The sequence below is a fragment of the Nanorana parkeri genome, unplaced genomic scaffold, assembly GCF_000935625.1.
Source record: "Nanorana parkeri isolate BGI_ZX_2015 unplaced genomic scaffold, ASM93562v1 scaffold322, whole genome shotgun sequence".
Classification (NCBI taxonomy): Eukaryota; Metazoa; Chordata; class Amphibia; order Anura; family Dicroglossidae; genus Nanorana; species Nanorana parkeri.
The window spans coordinates 911,686-932,028 of NW_017306590.1; the positions used below are offsets into that span (position 1 = coordinate 911,686).

General features: G+C 41.5%; 1 protein-coding gene across 1 annotated transcript in view; it reads left to right on the forward strand.

Moving 5' to 3' along the window:
- The window catches only part of CUNH10orf11 (chromosome unknown C10orf11 homolog), a 641,101-nt gene that overhangs the window by 389,157 nt on the left and 231,601 nt on the right, over positions 1-20,343 (forward strand). Inside the window, exon 3 of the mRNA XM_018558158.1 lies at positions 9,659-9,785. Within this exon, the coding sequence (XP_018413660.1) occupies positions 9,659-9,785 (127 nt within the window). The remainder of the gene's footprint in view (positions 1-9,658; positions 9,786-20,343) is intronic.

Below are 20,343 nucleotides of genomic sequence, written 5' to 3' on the forward strand. Positions count from 1 at the left end.
ATTATGTATGTCAGTGACAGTGCAGCCTCAGCAGCAGCAACAGCTAGAAAAGGAGGGTAGAGGGCCGGGACAAAGAACAGCCAGCTAGATGTATGAGATAGGGAACCCGGGGTGGCTGCGGCGGACTTACCTCACTCACTCAGAGCCCATCTTCTGTCGGTACCCCCTTTCCCTGATCACCAGTGCTGCCATCAGCCCTGATGTTTTGAAGGTGGTGACACAGGACTGGGTGTAAATCAGCGGATCCCTACAGAACACTGCTGGATCACTGGGCATGTCAGAAGGTTTTTGTTGGATAACCCAGTGAAAAAGTAGATTAGGGGGAATGGGTGAGGGAGTGAAGTCCCTCTTTAAGGATTCCACTGCAGGAATAAAGCACAAAATTAGGGCACTCCCATGTGTAGTGATCAACAACCAAGTACAAAGAACCAGGAATTAGTACACACCATACAACAGTACCCACATACACTACTATGTAAAACAATGCAAGCACAAGACTGAGTACAAGCAGAGCAGATCAGGATTAGGGACTGGCTAGGTAGCAAAGGACAGTAATGGAGCAAACATGGCAGAGCAGCACAGGATCAGGGGCTGGAGAGGTAGCACAGGACAGGAATGGAACAGGCGTTGAACCGAGGTGGCTGTGGCGGACTCACCTCACTCACTCAGAGCACAACTACTGCCGGCACCCCCTTCCCCAATCACCAGTGCTGCCATCAGCCAGGTCCGGTTCAGCACCGGGTATATTGGGCTCAGACAACATAGGGCCACCGGCAGGTAAATCGCCTAATTTAATTAGCACCCCTCCCCCAGGCTAAATCATTTATCCTAATTTTTTTTCCTGCAGTGCTTGTGTTACTACCCCTAGGGCTTGGTGTAGAGGGGCATCAGTGCTCCTCCTTCCTCTTCCAACCCCGCTCTGCACCCAAGGAAGTCAGAATCTCACACAATAGGAGCTTTAACACAATAGTCAAAGGGAGGGGGGAGTTTTTGCAAAAGGGTATACGACCACAGGTATCAGCCAAGGGACACCACCTTGCAGAAAGTGTGCACAAAGTGTGCATTGGTGCTGGTCAGAGGTCTGCCATGCGTTGGTTATCGCCTGAGGTGTACTATGCATTGATTCTGGAGATCTGCTGTGCATTAGTTCTGGTCTGAGATCTGCCGTGCATTGGTTCTGGTCTGACGTCTGCCGTACATTGGTTCTGGTCTGACGTCTGCCGTACATTGGTTCTGGTCTGAGGTTTGCTGTACATCGGCCCTGGGCCCCTCCGCTCTCTGTACCATTACTGATTATCACAGTTCATTTAAAATGATTGTTTGCATTTTTTTATTATAGGTGTAAGTAGAGGCCTCACGTTTGAGTTTTGCCTAAGGCCTCACAAAGTATAGAGCTGCCTCTACTGCCTGTTCCCTTAAAGACAATAATTTGAAGGGATTAGTGTTTTTGACAAAATATACCACTTCAGGATTTAGTTAGAACTGACCACGTGTAGTATAAAAAAAAACCCTTATATAAAAGGTCTGAACTTCTCTCTAAAACCAACACCTTTTGTTGAGTATCGGATAGAGTAGAGTTACAAGTTTTTGGTTCTTTTTTGCTTTCCTGTTGGAAAGTTTTGCTGTCCCAGAAAACAACCAGAAGTAAATGTAACTCTTTCTAAAGGGAGAGATATTGCCCCAGACAGTTGTCACTGGAACAGGTGTCCATGTTGGAATTTTCCTTCTATTCCTGTTCCAAAATTTTGGAGTACTTCACTACACCTGCTTGCATTTTATTGTCCCTAAAAAACTATACTAACAAGTACTCCTGAAAATTCCCCGTATTGGCTCCCATGCCGATACTAGTATCCCTAACAGAAAGTACAGAACAAAGTGCATTCATGCAGCAACCAATACTTTTTATTGATGCTATGCTTTTGCTGATTAATCAAGTAAAGTGAATCTGTTGTGTTTGTGTGCACTTTGCACAGCTTCACTTCTCTTTGCATTACTCTAGTGAAGAGCTCTAACTGTGGCAACTAGAATAAAATACTTAAGCCTCCCACTAGACCTTATTTATAAAAACATTTCATTAATAATCCTAAGCTCTGGGGAAATTTTTAAAAAAACCTACCCGGCAAGTGGGGGTCATTTTTGCCAAGGGTATCATAAAAAAGCTGTTTTACTTTCCTTATCCCTTGCTCCCACAGGCTTCCTCCTCTCAACGCGACCAGTTCTCTGAAGCTGATTCTCTTTGGTGCTTCAGCATCATCATGTACAATGCTAGACCTGCATTGTAAGTGAGGATGCAAAGGGTCCACCCGCAATTTCCACAGCAACAAGCCATATTCCAGCTGGCATCCTATAAATCAGCTACATTTGGATTAGCTGCTATGAGTCAATAAATGCAGTTCCTATTTCAGAAAAGTTTAATAAGGTCCCTTGCAAGAAAAAGCACTAAGCTGTATTTATTGTGTTAACTGTCTTGTTAACACTGTAGTGAATATTTGGGGTTGTAGTTAAAATCATCAGGCCGATCTGTATTTTTTTACCATAAATATGAAACCGTTTGTCCCAGATATTTCTTATGAAATGTAAAACTGGCATTGTTGATTCATGAATTTCCTTTAAGGTACACAAATATGTGTTATTGACTGGACATGATGCACTATTTAGAGCAGAGGGCCTTATAAAGTGTGCATCTGGCAGAAAAGAGAAAAACTGGACAGGCGTAGATGGAAAATAAATATTCACAGCCAATAAGTTCTGCTAAACTATGAATGAGTTAAGCTCAAAATTATACCCTCCAATCCTCCACTGTATTTATTGATGTTGCAGGGGAGTAGGCAGAAAGGGGTGGGTTGGTATTTACTCAAGCGTGAATGATGGATGACATCTTAAATTTGTGCCCAGGGATTGAAGGTGAACTGTGACAGCCTTATTTATCTTGGGAATGGAGGTTGGGTCTACAAAAGACTAGGTGCTTGGAGATGCCAGACATTGACAAATACATCTCACTAGACTTTGGGGCATTGTTGGTTATCTTTTTCTCCCACCTTATAGTGTTCACACTGCTGTTTAATTTTATAGACATTAAATGTAGCCTAGAATATTTCCTGACATTTAAAAGCATTTGATTTTGATCTACGGTGCCCAAAAGCTGTGTACTGAAATAGTTGTTTCAGATTTTCTTAGTATCTTGCTTAAATAGCTTACACATAATTAGGCACTCGACTGAAAGTTATTAGGTTTAAGACTGACATCGTGCAGAGCAACTGAGCAGCACAATCCCTGTTGGACTTGGAATCAGCCATCCTAATCTTTGCTAGATTTGGGTGTACATGTGCATGGGTAAATCTTGCAAATACTGACCCTTCACACCCTAGCTACATTTCAGTATTTTGTGATCTATAGAACAAATGTTACACAATTATCATGTGGTATCCAAGTGGATGCTAGTCAAGCAGGGGGTTGTGTGCCCCTTATACATAAGTTACTTATCTTAAAATTAGATCTGAGACAACCTGACAGTGTAGTAACACTATTACTTGCAAACCCCAGCTGTGGGTACCATGCCTCTTCCAGGTATCATCTTCTTCCATGTGTAAGCAGAATACATATTGGTGAGACTACACCACTGCTCCTCAATGCTTCAAAATAGGCAACGAGCCTCCGAATCCGAAACCGCACACTGAAATTGCAGAACGAGCAGCGACCATATCGTCCACCGGCGCAATCTTCTCATGTGCGATGCCATCTTGGAGATTATCCTGGTATACACCAGGATGGCGGCGCCCGCATGTTTGAGCACTAACATCTAGGTATATACCAAGATATACTCCAATATGGCCACCGCTTGTTCAGCGTGTGATGTCACCTTCATGTGATGTTATACGCTCCACCTCCAAGATGGCGGCAGGCATGCGCAGAACACGTCAGCGGCCAATATGGGTGCCGCGCATTCTGAAAACGAATTTATTTATGCCTGAATATAGTTTTGGTATATTCGAGCATATAATACATTTGTTATTTCAGATTCGGATGAACTGACGAGTCAACTGAATTTTGTTGATTTGCAGGTTCGTCCAAATCCGAATGCACATGTCTACTTCAAAATATTTTTATTTCGACAAGATGTATTTGGTCCCCTAGAAAGGTTTAGTCATGGATGATATTATTTAATGTTTTTTACCATGAGGATTAGTGAGTCCTCAATTATTTATTAACAGTTTATTACTAGGTGCCAGTTTTACAAATGGTTGCATATCAGGGCTTTACCGAAACTGTGTGTATACTTTGTGTGGAATAATAATAAACTGTATAATTTTTTTAGCAGGCATTTTTTACACAGTGGATCTGTAGATTTTGAAATAAGGTGTGTTTTTCATAATATAATTATATAGGAGGAGTGCTCGCAGCTAGCTGTAACTATTGGTGCTAAGTTTTCTCAGTATAAGTGATGCAATAAAACACAAAGAAAAATGTGGCGCGCTCCACCTACTAACCCTAGAATTTTATAAAATATAAATACGTGAATATGTTATAAATTAGTGCCCAATAAATCCACAATTATGTGTAAAAAACAATCCATAGAACTTCATCCCAATACACAAAGTTCTAAAACCAACACATGCATCTCAAACAAATTAATACATATAGATGTGAATGTGTAATAGTCCCTCTAATTGAAAATATTGTTGAAAACACTCCCCATGAGTTAAAATCCAGAAAGAATGTGCTTCCTTATAAAACACAACCAGTGATGGCTTTCCACCACTCCTTCACACTTGCTACTTTTTTCATAGTGCATATTGTAACGGGTATGTGGAAGGCAAACAATTTGAAGTCACTCCACTACTTGAGGCTTCCACACCCTTAGTCCCTGTTCACACTTAGGCATTTTGTAGCTGAAAGGACTAAGAACTACAATGCTTAACCAAGGAATTAGGGATTCCGTTGTTTTCAAAGGCCCCTGTTCACACCTGAGCCCCCTTTCGCCTGTAGCAAAACACCTGTCGTTGGAAAAAGTACACAAGCTACTTTTCTGTGTTTTTGGCCGTATAGACTTCTGTGGAAATGCCTGTAAACATGTGACACAAGCTTTTTTGTCCTTTTTTCAGCATTTTGTTGCGCAAGCATAACCCCTCTTCCTCTTTGCAAAACACCCTGGGAAACAAAATGGAGGACAGCACATTGTCCCTATTCGATGATGGGGCCTAGTGCAAACCCACCCCACGCTGTATGACCTGCTCCCACACAATTTGTGGAATTACAGCACTACCCAAAAATATGGGCTATCATCATCTGGTTGCTAGGTACCCATTGGAAGGAGGAAAAAACGAAATACAGTATGTCTGAGTATTTGTGTACATTTGTGTAAATCAATGTAGTGCATATACAAAATCTTTATGGTACAAATAAATAGGTCATAATGTACACTAGCTATGACTAGCCATCTTGTAGACAGAATTGAAGATGTAAGTGTGCCAGAGAAAAAACTAAAGGAGGCTATGAAAGGGTAGGAAATAGGGGTAATGGAAGAGGTAAGAAAAGGGGGGGATTTTTCTCCTCTCTTGTCCATAATGGTCACCACTGTAATATTCTAAATGATGGTCATTAAATTAGAGAAGCTGATGCGCATTTCAGGATTTTAACTGAATCTCAGAGATCCAGGTATTGCATGTCTTTCTCCCAGAGAATGTATTCTTCCAGTTTATGTACTAAATTTAATTTGCAAACCCCATCTAGATAGTGTTGTGGTTATCCGCCAGTGTTATGGCGACTATAAGGAAATGCCTAAAGGTGTATTTTAACAGTTGCAGCCACCTTGGAATAACACCTCTTTTATAATTGTTACATTTTTTTTTTTTATTCACATAGCATAAGTAAAAGAAAATAAATTGCTACGTTCACAAAACATGCTTAATTCTGAAAGAAAAGTTTTTCTCTGCACTGTATTTCCCTCTGGTATGCAAGGGGGGTGGGAATATTAATGTTAACATAATTAGCTCTGTCTGTGTTGTGCTGTCAGATCTCATTATGAGTTGTAAACTAGATGTGAACACTGTCTGCCCCTAACAAAAGCTTTAAAGTGTTAAAGATATAAAATAAGCAAAAACATACAGCGCAAAAACACAAAACAAAAAAATGATAAACATATATAACGTTAAAAAACTCAGAAACCTTTGATGAATTATTTAATTATATAATAAATAAATATATGTGCAAGAGGCCAAAAAGTTATTTTTTTTATATATGTTCCCATAGTCCAAAAACCAAAGTGCAAACATTCCAAGAGGTGCGTCTTTCCCTGTGCTTCACCAGGCCTCTAGGTAATAAACTCACCAAATGTTGTATGATCCCTTCTTTTTAAAAATATTCTCCAGACCTGATCATTCAGAATTTCTCCTCCACTTATTTGCAATGTATCCACCATCCAGAGCACCCAATGAAAAAAAACTGACTGTGCAGAATCTTTATTCAGGAATAAATGTTAAGACTCCGTTCACAAAACACGTGTGCCAGATCCGTCATCCCATTTATATGAAACAAAAAGAAGAATGTCATAGCTTAAACTGTACCCCTTTATTAAAAGCAAAATGTAAAAGCATCCAATATTCTCACACAGTAAAGTGCATAAAACTTGCACTGGGTACAGACAGCCAAAAATTTCAAGCGAATGCTCAGCGCATAGAAGTGAGCCATCAGTCCACCACAATGCTCTGCACTTGCTCAACACATTTCATCACCAATTACATAAAAAATACAGATGGGCTACTCTAGGTAATCTTTTGCTTTTTGAAGGGGGTAAGGGTAATGTCTTAATGGTGTACAATTTCATTTTATTTATGTGGTCCTGGAGGTCCATGTCAGTGAGTGGGTCTGAGATATTATAAAGTTTATGATAAAATGATTGAAATCCGGGGTCGGCGGATTTCTCGGACGCTATTTCTCACTGACCTCTAAGCCTGGCGGACACCCTGGCAGGGGTTGGGTCTTCCCAGTGCTCTTTTGTGTGCTTTCCTGTACTCACTTTGCTCTTCTCTCCTTCCTTGTTACTCTCTGTATTGCCCTCATAAGCCTTGGAGTTTTACTCCTGTCTCACCGACTGTGCCCTTCTCCTAGATGCTGTCGGTCCCTTGTCCCCACCTTAGCCATTTAGGAGGGCAAGGGAACTTCACTGTCTAGTCAGCCTCTCAGCGTCCCATGTCATCTACTCCCGAGTTATGGGAACAACGGGATTTATAACACAGGGCTGGCGGCGTGTGTTGTCCCGCACCCTTATTGTACAATACTCTGTATGGCTCACTGGCATGCACTGTTCAGTGTCAGACCCTTGTTCCAACATCTGATTATCACTAACTGTGACGTTACCATACTGCTATAGGCTCCCTAGGGGACGCCCACCTTATGTTCTGTGCTTTTGTATTGTTTCTTTGTGACCAATGTTTTTCTGTGTATGCTTATTCTTTGATGTATATTCTTTGTATATGGAAAATCTCACTAAAATCTGATTGTACCTAAAATGATTGAAATGTGTTAGCAATGTGGGCTGGAGCGTGGTCCCTCTGGAGTCCTTAATCATAGAAATAGCCACATTGGTTTGTCTGGGGTGGAGTGCCTGTGGATTTAATCTTCCTGGTTTGTTACTGAATTGGTAAAATAGTGATCTACAGGATGCAACATTTTGAGGGCCCAATTTTTATCTGTAAAGCAATATATCTGTGCTAATTGTTCCTTTTTCAGGCAACTTTTTTTCAGGCACTTTTTTTAAAAAGACACCTCTAAGAATGCACTTTAGTACTTTCCACAGGGTGGGCAAAAGAGCATCAACATGTTACATAGTTTTTGAGGTTGAAAAAAAGACACTGGTTTGTCGAGTTCAACCTTGGTCTGTGTGTCTGTGTGTGTGTGTGTGTGTGTGTCTCTGTGTGTTCCAGTCAAGAAAAGTGCCTCTACTCCTGTATGTTATGATTTCTTAGGAAGGTATCTAAATGATTTTGAGGTTTCCATACCTTCTGCTGAAACCACTGCCTAGGGAAGAGAGTTCCACAGTTTTACAGAAAAAAAATCCCTTTCACCCATTTTGGTTTAATCTTTTTTTCTTCCTATTTCAGGTGGTGGCCTCTTGTTTTTAGAGGGTTTACACTAAAATGTTTATTGCTGATATTACCATCACCATTAAACATTTTGTACATCAAAATCATGTCACCTCTTATTTGCCTCATTTCTAGAGTGAACAAGTTTAACTTTTGCAATCTTGCCTCATAGCATTGGTCCTCCATCCCCTCTTTCTTTATTCAACCTCAAATACTATGTAACTATGTAATACTATGTGACAAGAAAAATCAGCAGGGTGCCACTTCAGGGTGTAAGTCTTATATGAAAATAGGTTGGATTTATAATCTCAACATGTGTTGAGACAGGACATCTTGATTCTGTTCATTATTGTTCATTATACATTCACCCTAATATTCTTCCCATCTTTCCTTGCAAAACCTTCAGGGAGAGATAGGAGGAATCAGTTTCAAAGGTTAGAGGTAGGAGGTCTATAGCAAAATACAAAACTATAATACTATACATTTGATAGCTCAATGGTCCCCACTAAAGACAATGGTTAGAATGTATTATTCCTAAGTGATTCCTCAAGGATTGTTATTCAAATCAAATGTAGTATTTTTAAAGTCCCTGTCTCATGTGCACTGAGAAGGCTCAAAAAGGTAACAGCAGTCAGCAAGAATTTTCAAGTGAGTTAGGTACAAAGTTGCAAAAATCTCGTAATAGTGTGTAAGGAGAGTCGATCAAAAAGATGGACAGAAAATGGGGTGACATGTTTTGAAGTAAAGGAGGTGTTGTATCAAGTTAGGCAGTACTAGGAGGAAGTGTCAATATACGCCAATAGAAGGCCAGATGCTAGTAGAGTCAAAAGGTATCTAAAGTCCAGAGTGGTAAGGAAGCCACTCTATGAAGAGTTGATGGAATAAACATATCATGTGGCCATTAGGGTAGTTCAATCCTAGATAAATTGAGTCTTTAAAAAAATAGAGAGATATCCCCTATACTCTGAAATGTAACTGTTTGTCAGTTGTGTCTGATTCGCAGCTGATAAGGATAACTGGGGTTCTTAGCTCTCAAAGCCTCCAAAAGAGGCTAAAAAAGGTTAAAATCTGTCGAGACAAAACGATCAGCATGTAAATATAAGCCCCGTCAAACTATATTTGAAAAATCTCCCAGGCAGCCTTTAAGATGTCCCCTGTTGGTCTGATAAAAGTGGCCATTGCAGATCACATCCCTGGTTTCTGTAGAGCAGGATTCTTGGGTCCACGTGCTCTGTGTATGATAAGTTTCATATAAGGGGGGCGATATAATAGGGTGTTAAACAGGCCTTGTAGAATGGACATAAATCTTGTGGGCCTGTTTCCCCAGGTAGCCTATGTACTCTAATATATAATTACGACTATTTTAAGATTCCAAATCATCCGAGGCCAAAATAGAATAATCAGTTTTGTGATTTTTGTTCCTCATTAACCACTTCAGAACATCATGGCTGGAGCACCAGCCATGATCTTGGTATTGTTTATTTCAGCAGGCAATGCTCATTTTGTACAAGTGATCTGGGTTGCTGTTGTGACTGTGTTTTTAATGTCTTCTTCCTCTTTGTGTTCTTTTTATGCAGATCTTTGGATGGATTGGAAGGTTTCCACTGTCTGGAAGAGCTAATACTGGACAACAACCAGCTGGGAAATCATGTCTGCTTCCCTTTACTTCAATTCTTACACACTTTGACTGCCAATAAGAACCAGATATCCTTTTTACATAAATCACTCTGGTAAATCAGTTCCTATGTAATATTGTAAGTATGTTAGTATAAAATGTGGCTCTCTGAATTATACTGAAAAGTCAGTTGTCATACAGTCATCGGCTATGATCAGAGAGGTCATCCAGGACCAATGAAAGCCAAAATATAGGGTTCCTGGTGGGAAATTGCAGAATTATCCTAATATAAAAATAAGGGCTTCAACAGTTACTAACCTAAAAAAAAGTGTTTTTTAGAGCTATGAAACGCATATATTGGCAGTATACCTATACTGAATAAACCTGAAGCCAACACACATTAAATATCCTTGACTGACCCAGTAATTTACAGTCAGATCACGAGGCAGCTGTATGTCCATGAGCTCTTCTTGATCATGGAAGACATCTGGATTTGAATCCTCTTGGGGGGTAGAGTAGTTTTGCTTTTTATTGGACAATCTTTTGTTGTCTTTTCTGAGTGTATTGAGGGCTTGATCACACCAAATGCAGTCCAGATCTGCATGAGTTTATGCACATGCAGTGCAGTGTGTTTTTGCCGCATTCCGGGCCGTTTTTGTAAAAAAAAAAAAAAAAGGCCTTTTGGTGTGTTCCAGGACGTTTGCATGCGTTTTGATGCGTTCCAGAGCAGAAAAAAATAGGGCATGCTGCAGTTTTTTCACAGGCTGAAACTGAACGCTCTGATGTGAACTATACCATTGGAATATAACGAAAGCAACAAGACTGGCGCCCCCGGTTTGCAAAACGATCCGGCTGTAAAGGTAGTTTGTACGCCTTGGAGGCAGCTCCCAATGGTCAAAGCCATCTGGGAGATAAAAGTAAGACAGAGCGCCTCCATAGTGTAAAAAGATTATTTATTTGGTAAAACACGCAAGCAAAAAATTCTACTTACACAATAATCAGTGATCACAAGCATAAAAGAAGCGTTGAAATATAAAATCGCTAGCAGGGAAAGTCTGAAGACGGGAGCAGAGGACGCTGATTTGGATTCCTCTTCAGACTTTCCCTGCTAGCGATTTTATATTTCAACGCTTCTTTTATGCTTGTGATCACTGATTATCGTGTAAGTAGAATTTTTTGCTTGCGTGTTTTACCAAATAAATAATCTTTTTACACTATGGAGGCGCTCTGTCTTACTTTTATCTACCATTGCAATATATTGGATGCAGTTTTGATCCGTTCTGTAACTGTTCTGCTCTGCAACTGCTCCAACTGCTGCAACTAGCCGTTATAGGACTCCCCATTCTGTCTGCATTGGCTTAGACATATACAATCCACTGTGTATATGGCAGCGATGGTAAAGGGGTGGATCGAACATAGTCAAAAATTGCCATTTATGCTTGTATGCTTGAGAAAGAGTTGAACAAGAATCGGGCATTTGAGATTGTAAAGGTCAGAATAATACACGTGAAATGCTTGTGCTATTTTTGTTGTTATATAATCTTTATTTTAATTTTGCATTGTAAAAAAAAACAAAAAAAACCATACACAAACTACAGTTTGACAGCCAAAGAAAGAGGAAACAACAGCCCGGTTGGGGTTAAACATCAGCCAGGTCAAACACAAAAATATAATAGGTGGACAAACGGCCCACACATAACCACAGGCTCGGGCTGGGGTTCATAGACAAATCATACTCCCTCAAGTATATTAGTACAAAAACGGTGAAGGAGAACGTCTGCATTTCAAGGTCAGGTAGAGCAGTATACAAGGACTGTGTTCAGGTGTCCGAATCAGTGGTAAGCTGAGAGGTGTAATGCAGGTGTAATGCAGCCATCTAGCCTATCTTGTGTAAAAATGATCAGATCGGTCATGGCATGTAGCAACCCATTCCTCGGATTCTTAAATATTGGGTTACCTGTGAGATCCATGCTTGTGCTATTTGATCAGTACGGTGTATTATGTGTATTATGTGAGAAGATGTAGTATGAATCTTGGGAATGTATGTGCGAATGCAGTGTGGCAACATTCTACTACATTTGTTGCCGATTTCGTAAAAGGATTGCTTAAGCGAGTCCCAGTGTTTCAGAGCAGCTTTATCTAGGAGTGGATGCGGCTGCATGTATCTCTGAGTTAGGACCTGAAAAAGTGTAGAGTCATTAGTAGACATATGGCAAGATTCCAAGGTCTGAATCTCTTGAGCTAAAGCTAGGACAGTCGCATATTTCTCCTTTTTCAGGAAAGAACTGTGAGAGAGAAGGCATTTGAGTACTTCCCAATGAATTGGGGAGTTGTGGAGTCTTGGACATTGGGTAAATAGAAAATCAGAAATGGTAGAATGGACTTCTTTGACGGTCATTGGATCTTGTAAGAGGAGATTGTTTAAACGCCAAGAGGGGGTGCATTTAGGTAAGTCCGGAATATAGAGAGGGAAATAGCGACATGATAGTGACCAAAGTTAGGAATCACTGGGGGTCCTGGTGCACCATGTAAGGCAGTGATGCGAGATCAGGAAATAGTTATGATTGGGTAAGTATACATTCACCAGTGTCACCTTTTGTGAAAACAGAAAAACTAGAAAAGATGGTACATGCATGAATCTGTAACCAGCCTTTATAGCAGGGCGCACATTGGGAAGGCTTACAATGATTTTTGTGAAAACAGACTCCCCTTAAGAAAGATATATCTACAGTGCCATCCTCATCACACTCTACCTGAAAGAGGGCAAAGGGAATAGAAGAATTAATGCAAATTGCCACACCTTTGGACTTGCTGAAGGAGTTGTTACTTAGATAGATATCTTGATAATAGCGAGAGCATAAATAAGGGGCTGATGGACCCTTGAAATTAGTTTCCTGCAAAAAAAGGACATGCACCCTGCATTTATGTATATAGTAAACGATCTGGGATCTCATCTGCAGATCATTCAACCCCCATGCGTTAAATTATGTGAAAGTTAATGAAACCATAGAGAGGCATAAGGCTCAAGAAATAGTAGAGGACAGTCAAGTGGCACCTGGCGATCAAGAAAGACAAGGAAGCCTACATAGAGGGTGACAACAAAGAAGAAAGAAAAGGAAGATGCAAGCACAGTGAGAGAGAAAATAAAAAAAAAATGGGGGGAAAAAAAGAGGGAATGGGAGTAGGAAAATATAGAAAGTACAAAACAAAACCTGTACAAAAGACCTTGAACGTAATCACAGCCTCATTAACTCATGCCGAGGAACCAGAAAAAGGGGGTTTCTTAGGCGCGCAGCCTATGTGGGGTAAGAGTATTCTAGCCAGCAGTGTCTGCATCCAGGCCAGGCATCAAATTAGGGGCATAATAGTAATAGGAAAGAACACTTTAAATTAGGTGCCAAACTAATTATGACAGGGCATTAATTCCAACTTACAAAAGCATAGGTATACTCAATACAACAATAAACATTAAACTTCACACATGGAACTGAAAATGAGGCAATTAGTTAAACCACCCTGTGTGTAGACAGTCCAGCACGCCTCCAGACAATGATGGGGCTAGGTAGTAGAGAGAGATACTGTACCTTAGTGGGGCAGGGGGCTAGTAATAACAGAAGGAAAAGTCTGCAGGGCAGAACTCAGGGAATAAGCATCCCCAGCAGGTGGACACAGAGGGTCTACCAGATCGCCAAACTTCTTCTGGAGTCCAGTGTCAAACCCGGAGAGACGGATACAGTGCATAGAGAAGGACATGACAAAATACTTTGAGCAATGTAAAACATAAAACAACACATAAGCAAGAGACTATTGAAATTCCAGGTGAGAGTTCTGGAAGTCAAGAAAGCCACACCAGATTCACACAAGAACAATGGAGCCCATCTAGCTCGCATGCTAGGCCTTAAAAGAGAACTGTGGCCCAACCTTTTTTGACAGCTCAGAGCCACGATATAACCAGGAAAGATCCCGACAATATCGTGCCTGCCCCCTCCCCCGAGGGAGGGGGGAATCCCTGCAGGGAGTGGTGACTGAAGGTTGCCACTCTCTGCAGGGAGATCGGGAACTGAGTATGTGATCGCTCAGTTCTCAAGCTATAGAGCGGATGTGTGACAGCTCCAGTGTCACACGTCGGCTCTAATTATGGGGATGAGTGTATTTCACTCTCCCCATAATTCTCCTTTAATACACACCTGGCCACATAGTAACCATAGCAACATGAGCATGTAAAGGTGCAAAGGTCTGCACCCTACAGGTAGGAGCATTCAGTTGGAAGCAACTATACATACATGATAGTCTCGGGTATCCCCTACTCAGGAGAAAACTCCTATATGTAGCAACGTCAAAGACTAGGTGTCCTGGAGAGATGTGCAGTAAGGGCAATAAGCCCAATGAGAATCAAGTTCCTGAGATGGTCAAGTCCAAACATGTAGAGGCAAAATCAATTGATACAAAAACTGTGACATGAAGGAGCAGGTACGTGCAGATATAGTACAGAAGCAAACCATACACTCCTATAAAGTATGGAAATGAGGAGTCACAATCAAATGCAGACATTCATAGTAACAATAAGAAAAGGGCTGTAATTTGCGATTAAGGTGTGTATGAAGGCTCCTTTCAGCGTTTCCTCTGAGGGAGGACCCCTGTCCACTGCTTGGGTCCAGGGAGAGGTGTCAGGCCAGGGAATGGAGGATCCGGCCAGGGATCCAGCTCCATAGTGCGAATCCGAAGGGTTTTGGTAAAGATGTTGGGATCCGCAGGAGATCACAGGACAACCGGTCTACCATTTTTCCTTGCAAGCAAGTGGAAGGGGTAACCCCAGCTATAGGGGATGCCACAGTCCTGCAGCGGCATTGTCAGAGGATGAAGGGCCCTACGCCAAGCCAGCATGCATTGTGAAAGGTCTGGGAGTAATTAAATCTCTGCACCATCAAAGTCTAGGGGGCCGCAATACCTCACCTTGGTCATAATCGCCTCTTCCTGTCGGAAAAAATGGACCCTGCAGAACACGCCTCAGGACAGGGTAATGGATGGATTATGGAAGCTTGGGGTGCAATGTACTTTATTGCTTTCAAAGTTATCTGTCACCTGTCAACCCAGGAATTAAATTACTCACACCATATGCTCCAGGTCAGAGGAACCGGTAGCCTCAGGTATCCCAAGGAGCCTAATATTATTTTGTTGGCTATGGTTTTCCAGGTCATCCACGTGGAAACAAACAGCCTGAAGCTGCTTGTGGTGGTGCTCAGCAAAGGGATTTCTCCACTGCAGGGGTTCCTCCACTGCAGATCTATGTGTAGTAATGGTGGCATCAATCACGTCTGCACGGCAATGAAAGCTTTGCATGTCCTTGTGGGGGCCCGATGTGTCACCCTTGTGTAGGGCCTTGAAGTGAAAATAAGAGCTTCCATATCATGTTTTGTAGGCAGAGAAGTGAGGACATGCCAGAGCTTACTTTCCTCCTGATCATCATCTGAGGAGACAGCGATATCACTGGGAGATTCAGGTAAGTCATTGGACCGTAGCGCAGCCAGCACCGAGGGAGAACGAGGGCCAGCACGTGCTGACTCCAGGTTTGCAACTCTTGAGAGCCCTGGAAGAATGTCTCAATATCTGACTTAGCAGGTCAGATAGGGGTTTGCTTGGCACCCTGGGGCTTATTCTTGCTGCTGGCTACCATTGCAAAAAAAAGCACAGAAGGGAGATGCCTGGCCCACGTTGCAGGAGCTAACAAGAAATGGGCCTGACTGCCGTCAGCAGACCCCACCCCTTTTCCAATTTTTTTTACATGGAAACAAAGTGTGGCTTATATTTTGTAGTTTTCGTTTGTTGTTGAAAAATATATAGCATTTTAAGGGGGGCACTCAGAAACGTGCTTCATACAATTAAATAGTTGACAAGACTGTCTGCGCATGAAGTACCGGAAATCTTTTAAGTAGACTATAAAACTAAAGGATAATCACTCTGTGAATGTCTAAAATCTGGCCCTTTGTTCTATGGATCTCTGTACTTCCATTTCAAGACTTTATAGGCACAAATCACCTCTCAGTTACTTGTGTCAGCCATATAATAAGTGATCATTTGGTCAAACTGTTTGTGGGTTTGTTGTATAGCCAAACTGCAACCAAAACATAAAAAGAATTGCTTTTCCCCAAAACTTGAAGCAAGTTATGTTTACATCTTAGACAACTTGCACAGCAATGTAAGGCTGTTCCTCCAACAGCAACTTTTTTCAACATCCATGGGATAAAAAGTGTAGATCTACAAAAGCTAAGCTGCAGCTCTTTCAGTCTGATCAAGATTTTTTTAAAAACCGACAAACTCAGTTGAATAATCAGGGCATAACAACAGCCAGTTGACACTTTGCTGTTGAATTATGTAAGTCAAATAGGCTACCCACAGTGCAAGAAAAATTGCTCTTTGCAGGGGAAGCTTCCCCTTACCTTGGTGAATGTGATGAAATGTCACTTAGCAAAAAATACCCGATCATGTGCAAGGAACATTTAAAAAAAAAACAGTATTTTGCTTGCACATGATTGAGTGATAGAAGTCAGCAGAACTTCACCTCATTCACTAAACTAAGGGGCAACTTCCCTTGCACAGTGAACAGCCCATTTGTGTTATAAATACAACCCTTTTGTGTACTATGGTCAACTTTGCAAACTGTAGTATATCGTCAACAATTAGTATTAAAGGGTTCAAAATCAGTACTGCATTGTACATGGAACATACCTGAGGCTCTTTGTCTTTTGCTTATTAAAGAGAACTATGGGGTAAGTGTTTTTCCCCATAGTTCTCTTTAGGGTCACGGGGGGACATATACTAGCAACCACCCGTGACCTAAAGCTCAGTATATTGCGGGCTATTGCCTGCGATATACTGTGAGCGCCGCAGCCGGGACGGATCCCGACATTACTGTCGAGATCCACCCAGCTGCTTGAGTGACAGCTGTGCCCGCCCCCTCCCCCTCCCCGTCCGTTTCTCCACTCAGCACTGGAGGATCGGACAGGGGAGGGGGGGGGGAATCCCTGCGGGCAGTGGTGACTGACAGTCACTACTCACTGCAGGGAGACGATCGAGAAGTGAGCAGATCGTGCATGTTTCTGCTCACTTCCCGATCAATAGACCCAACCTGTGACAGCTTCTTTGTCACAGGTCGGCTCTAACTATGAGGATGAGTGGAAATCACTCACCTCATAGTTCTCCTTAAAGTTTGCTGAAATTGTGATATAAACACTGTTTTTAGTGGGTAGCGCACTTAAATTCTACAAGCCTCATGGCCCACAGTTGTTGTAGAGCTCCTAAGTAAGGGCAAAGGATTGTTTTAAACATAGATATAAACCTTGCTTCCTGCTAAATATTATTCCAAAATTTCTGTAACCATACAAAACAACAGCAAAACGTTCTAATTTGAATGTTACGTTATTTTTTTGTTCTCGGGTTAAGAGAGCTGCGCTTCATTGCATACAGATCTATCTATCTATCTATCTATCTATCTATCTATCTATCTATCTATCTATCTATAGTAGAAAGTATGAGTTGGGACCAAGACTCCACAACTACCACTTGTTTGAAGGAACATCCCTTGGACCTCAGTCTTTAACTTAAGTAAAATGTTTTGCAAAGTGCCCTAGTTGTAAACACACTATCAGCACGTTTTGCTGTTTTATTTCCCAGTTTGCTTACGTACATTCAAACCAGTGCCATTGTCTTGACATTAAAGATACTCAAGGGTAGTTAGACATGCATGAACAATCCAAGTTCCAACAATGTTCTGTGGTGGGTCCATGAACAGGAATGTTCTGCTTGGCCAAACATACCCCATTGATGTCAATGGAGATGGGAGTGTGCAAAAGAAGTGGAAATTGAGACTTCTGCTGGAAACGCTTATCTCATGGTGGAACATTAATAGTCTGGCCTGTCTTCGTAGGCCAGGTTTACACCGAGACAGCAAAGTTTTTTGCGCGTTTGTACGTGCTTATTTAGCATGCGGTTATTTGCACATTTCGATGCACGTTTCTACGCGGGTACATGAAGACGAGTGTTTTGACTGGCAGCTTAAAAAGCATTGTGGGCAGTGGACCAATGCGCGTACAAATGCAGAACATCAACAGCAGCCCTTCGCTCATAGCCACTTAGAGGAAGCGCCCTGCATTCCACACGGTGAAAATGCTGGTGGACATGGCGGAGCTAGCTCTCTTTGATTCAGCGTCCTGTTACCACAACAATGGGCTGCTGTGAGAGCAGCTAACTGCTGGGACAGCGGTGCACGCTCTTCGCATCCACATGCTGGTGCTGATGCTTTTTAATTTGTTTGGTGGGAAATTGTAATCACATGGGTTGGAGTTTCTGTTGTCTTTTCTCACTTGGTTTGCCTATTTAAGTGGTGTGGTTCATGTGATACTCTGTCATTTTGAGCATAATGAAGGGGACCCTGTGAGGCCCTGAAAACTTTGGCATTTGAATGACAAGTGTGTGTCATGGAATTGTTTTGGTTTTTTTACATTTAATGGTGACGTTTCTGGACTGTACAAATGCACAAAAACGCGCACGAAAATGTGCAACATGCTTCTGCCACGCGTTTTCGGGCTTTTCCATTAAAGTCTATAGGGCAAAAACGCGCTGTTAATCGCCCAAAGAAGCTCATGCACCTTTTCTGGAATCTAGCGTTTTGCTGCTTAGGTGTGTACAGGGGCCATTGAAAATCATGGGATTTCTTGTGTTGGGCGTGTAAAAGCGCTTTTCCAACTGCTCAAAAATGCCTAGGTGGGAACCAGGCCTAACTTGCTGACTGATTGCTTCTCTACACAGAAGCCAGCCAATTGAGTCAGAGTAATCAAACAGGGACCGTGCCAGGTGTGGGAATGCAAACACTAGCAGTCCCATCTTTGAATGCATGAGGATCTACCAGGACTTCTGTCTTAATTGTCTTACAGTACTCCACTTCAAAGCAGCTGACACTGCAAGGCACTACTGCGCATTTGTCAAAACAAATAACTGGACTCTGGACTGAAATAACTTGACTTTCATGCACAACTAGCATAAAAGCTGTGAGTACAAATACAGCGTATGATTGTAAACATATTGAATACACATCTTTAAAAAAATTTAATTGGCCATTAGGACATCTGCTTTGCAGATTTACATAGTTTAAAGGTATTTACATAGTGAGTGAAAGGGTATTGAAATAGTACAAGCAGAAACAAATTTAGAGGAAAACCAAATATTGTAAATATGTTTAAAATAAAGACACAAAACTGTTAATGGAAGCTGGGAACATTTTTCCAGTTAAAAGATTTTAAGAAGTGGCACAATAAAGAAATAAACATAGAAATATTTGTGTGAGCCCTCTGGTGGTAAAAATACAATATGCAGTATCTTATGGACTGCAAAAGAGAATAGTTGCTCGGAAGTTTTGGTAAGCTGTTTTAGTAAGCTGTTTTGTTTCATATCAAGTTAAAAATTTCCACAATTTTGATCAGGCTTTCCTTTTCCCACATATAACACAGAAATGCCTTAGTTAATAATATGATCTAAAACTCATTATTTATAATACAGATATTGATAGGCTAAACTTTTCTTACAGAAGTAGAAAAAAGCAGGGAGAACATTGAAAAGGGCATGTTTTTTTGGACAGCAGGGCTTAATGTAATTTTTTTTATTGTAATATGTGATAATTGTTTTATACATTTTCTGTTGAAAATGTGCTATAACACATTGAACATTAAGAGAGTTATTCGCTACAGAGCTGAAGGATCCAGCCGTAGCTTCGGTTGATCCTGCGGCTCGCTTCGGCTTCGATTCATAATAGCCCGTGCAGCAGCCGAGCGTCTCAGCTGAGTTGAACCCATATGCTTCGGCTCGGCTGAGCCATAGTGACAGGCGAAGCGCGGAGAAAGTTTGGCCGAAGCCGACCGATCTCCATGCAAATGACAGCTGGGTGGAGCCAGCTGTGATCTCATGGCTGGCTCTGCCCAGTTGTAATGACAGATCAGCGTCCCCAAATGACCGGGGGACACTGATCTTGTCATTAAACAATAACAACTGAGCGGAGCCGGCCGTAATGTCATGGCTGGCTCTGCCCAGTTGTTATTTATTACCTGGGACCTGTTAGAAGACATGTTCGACTGACCGAAGGCAGCCGATGTACGTCTGATTTTAGCTGATGTACAGCTGAAGTGAATAGCCTTCATTTCGGCTTGGTTATTCACTCGGCTGCCCCCCAAATCAAATTTAGTGTTGTCACTGAACACCAAAGCATCAAATGTATGCCATTGGGAAATGAGGGAGTTAGGTTCCAGGCCTCTCTCAAAATAAGGAATGGCTCTAAATAGAAACTGGTGTAAACTGAAACCCACTAAATATTGTAAGTCAGTGGAAAGTGAGGAAGTTAGGTTCCAAGCCTCTCTCATTGACATAAATTGATATAAGTAATGTAATACATTTGATTTAAAGAGTCTCGTGTGAGCTTATTCAGCAGCTTTAAATATAATGTACCTGTATTTTATTACTTATGTCAATTTTGAGGAAGGTTTGGAACGTAACTCCCTCACTTCCCATTGACTTACATTATATACTGGGTTTCAATTTACATCAGTTTCTATTTACAACCATTCCCCCGGGAACCTAACCCCAGCATAATTTGAGGGCTAC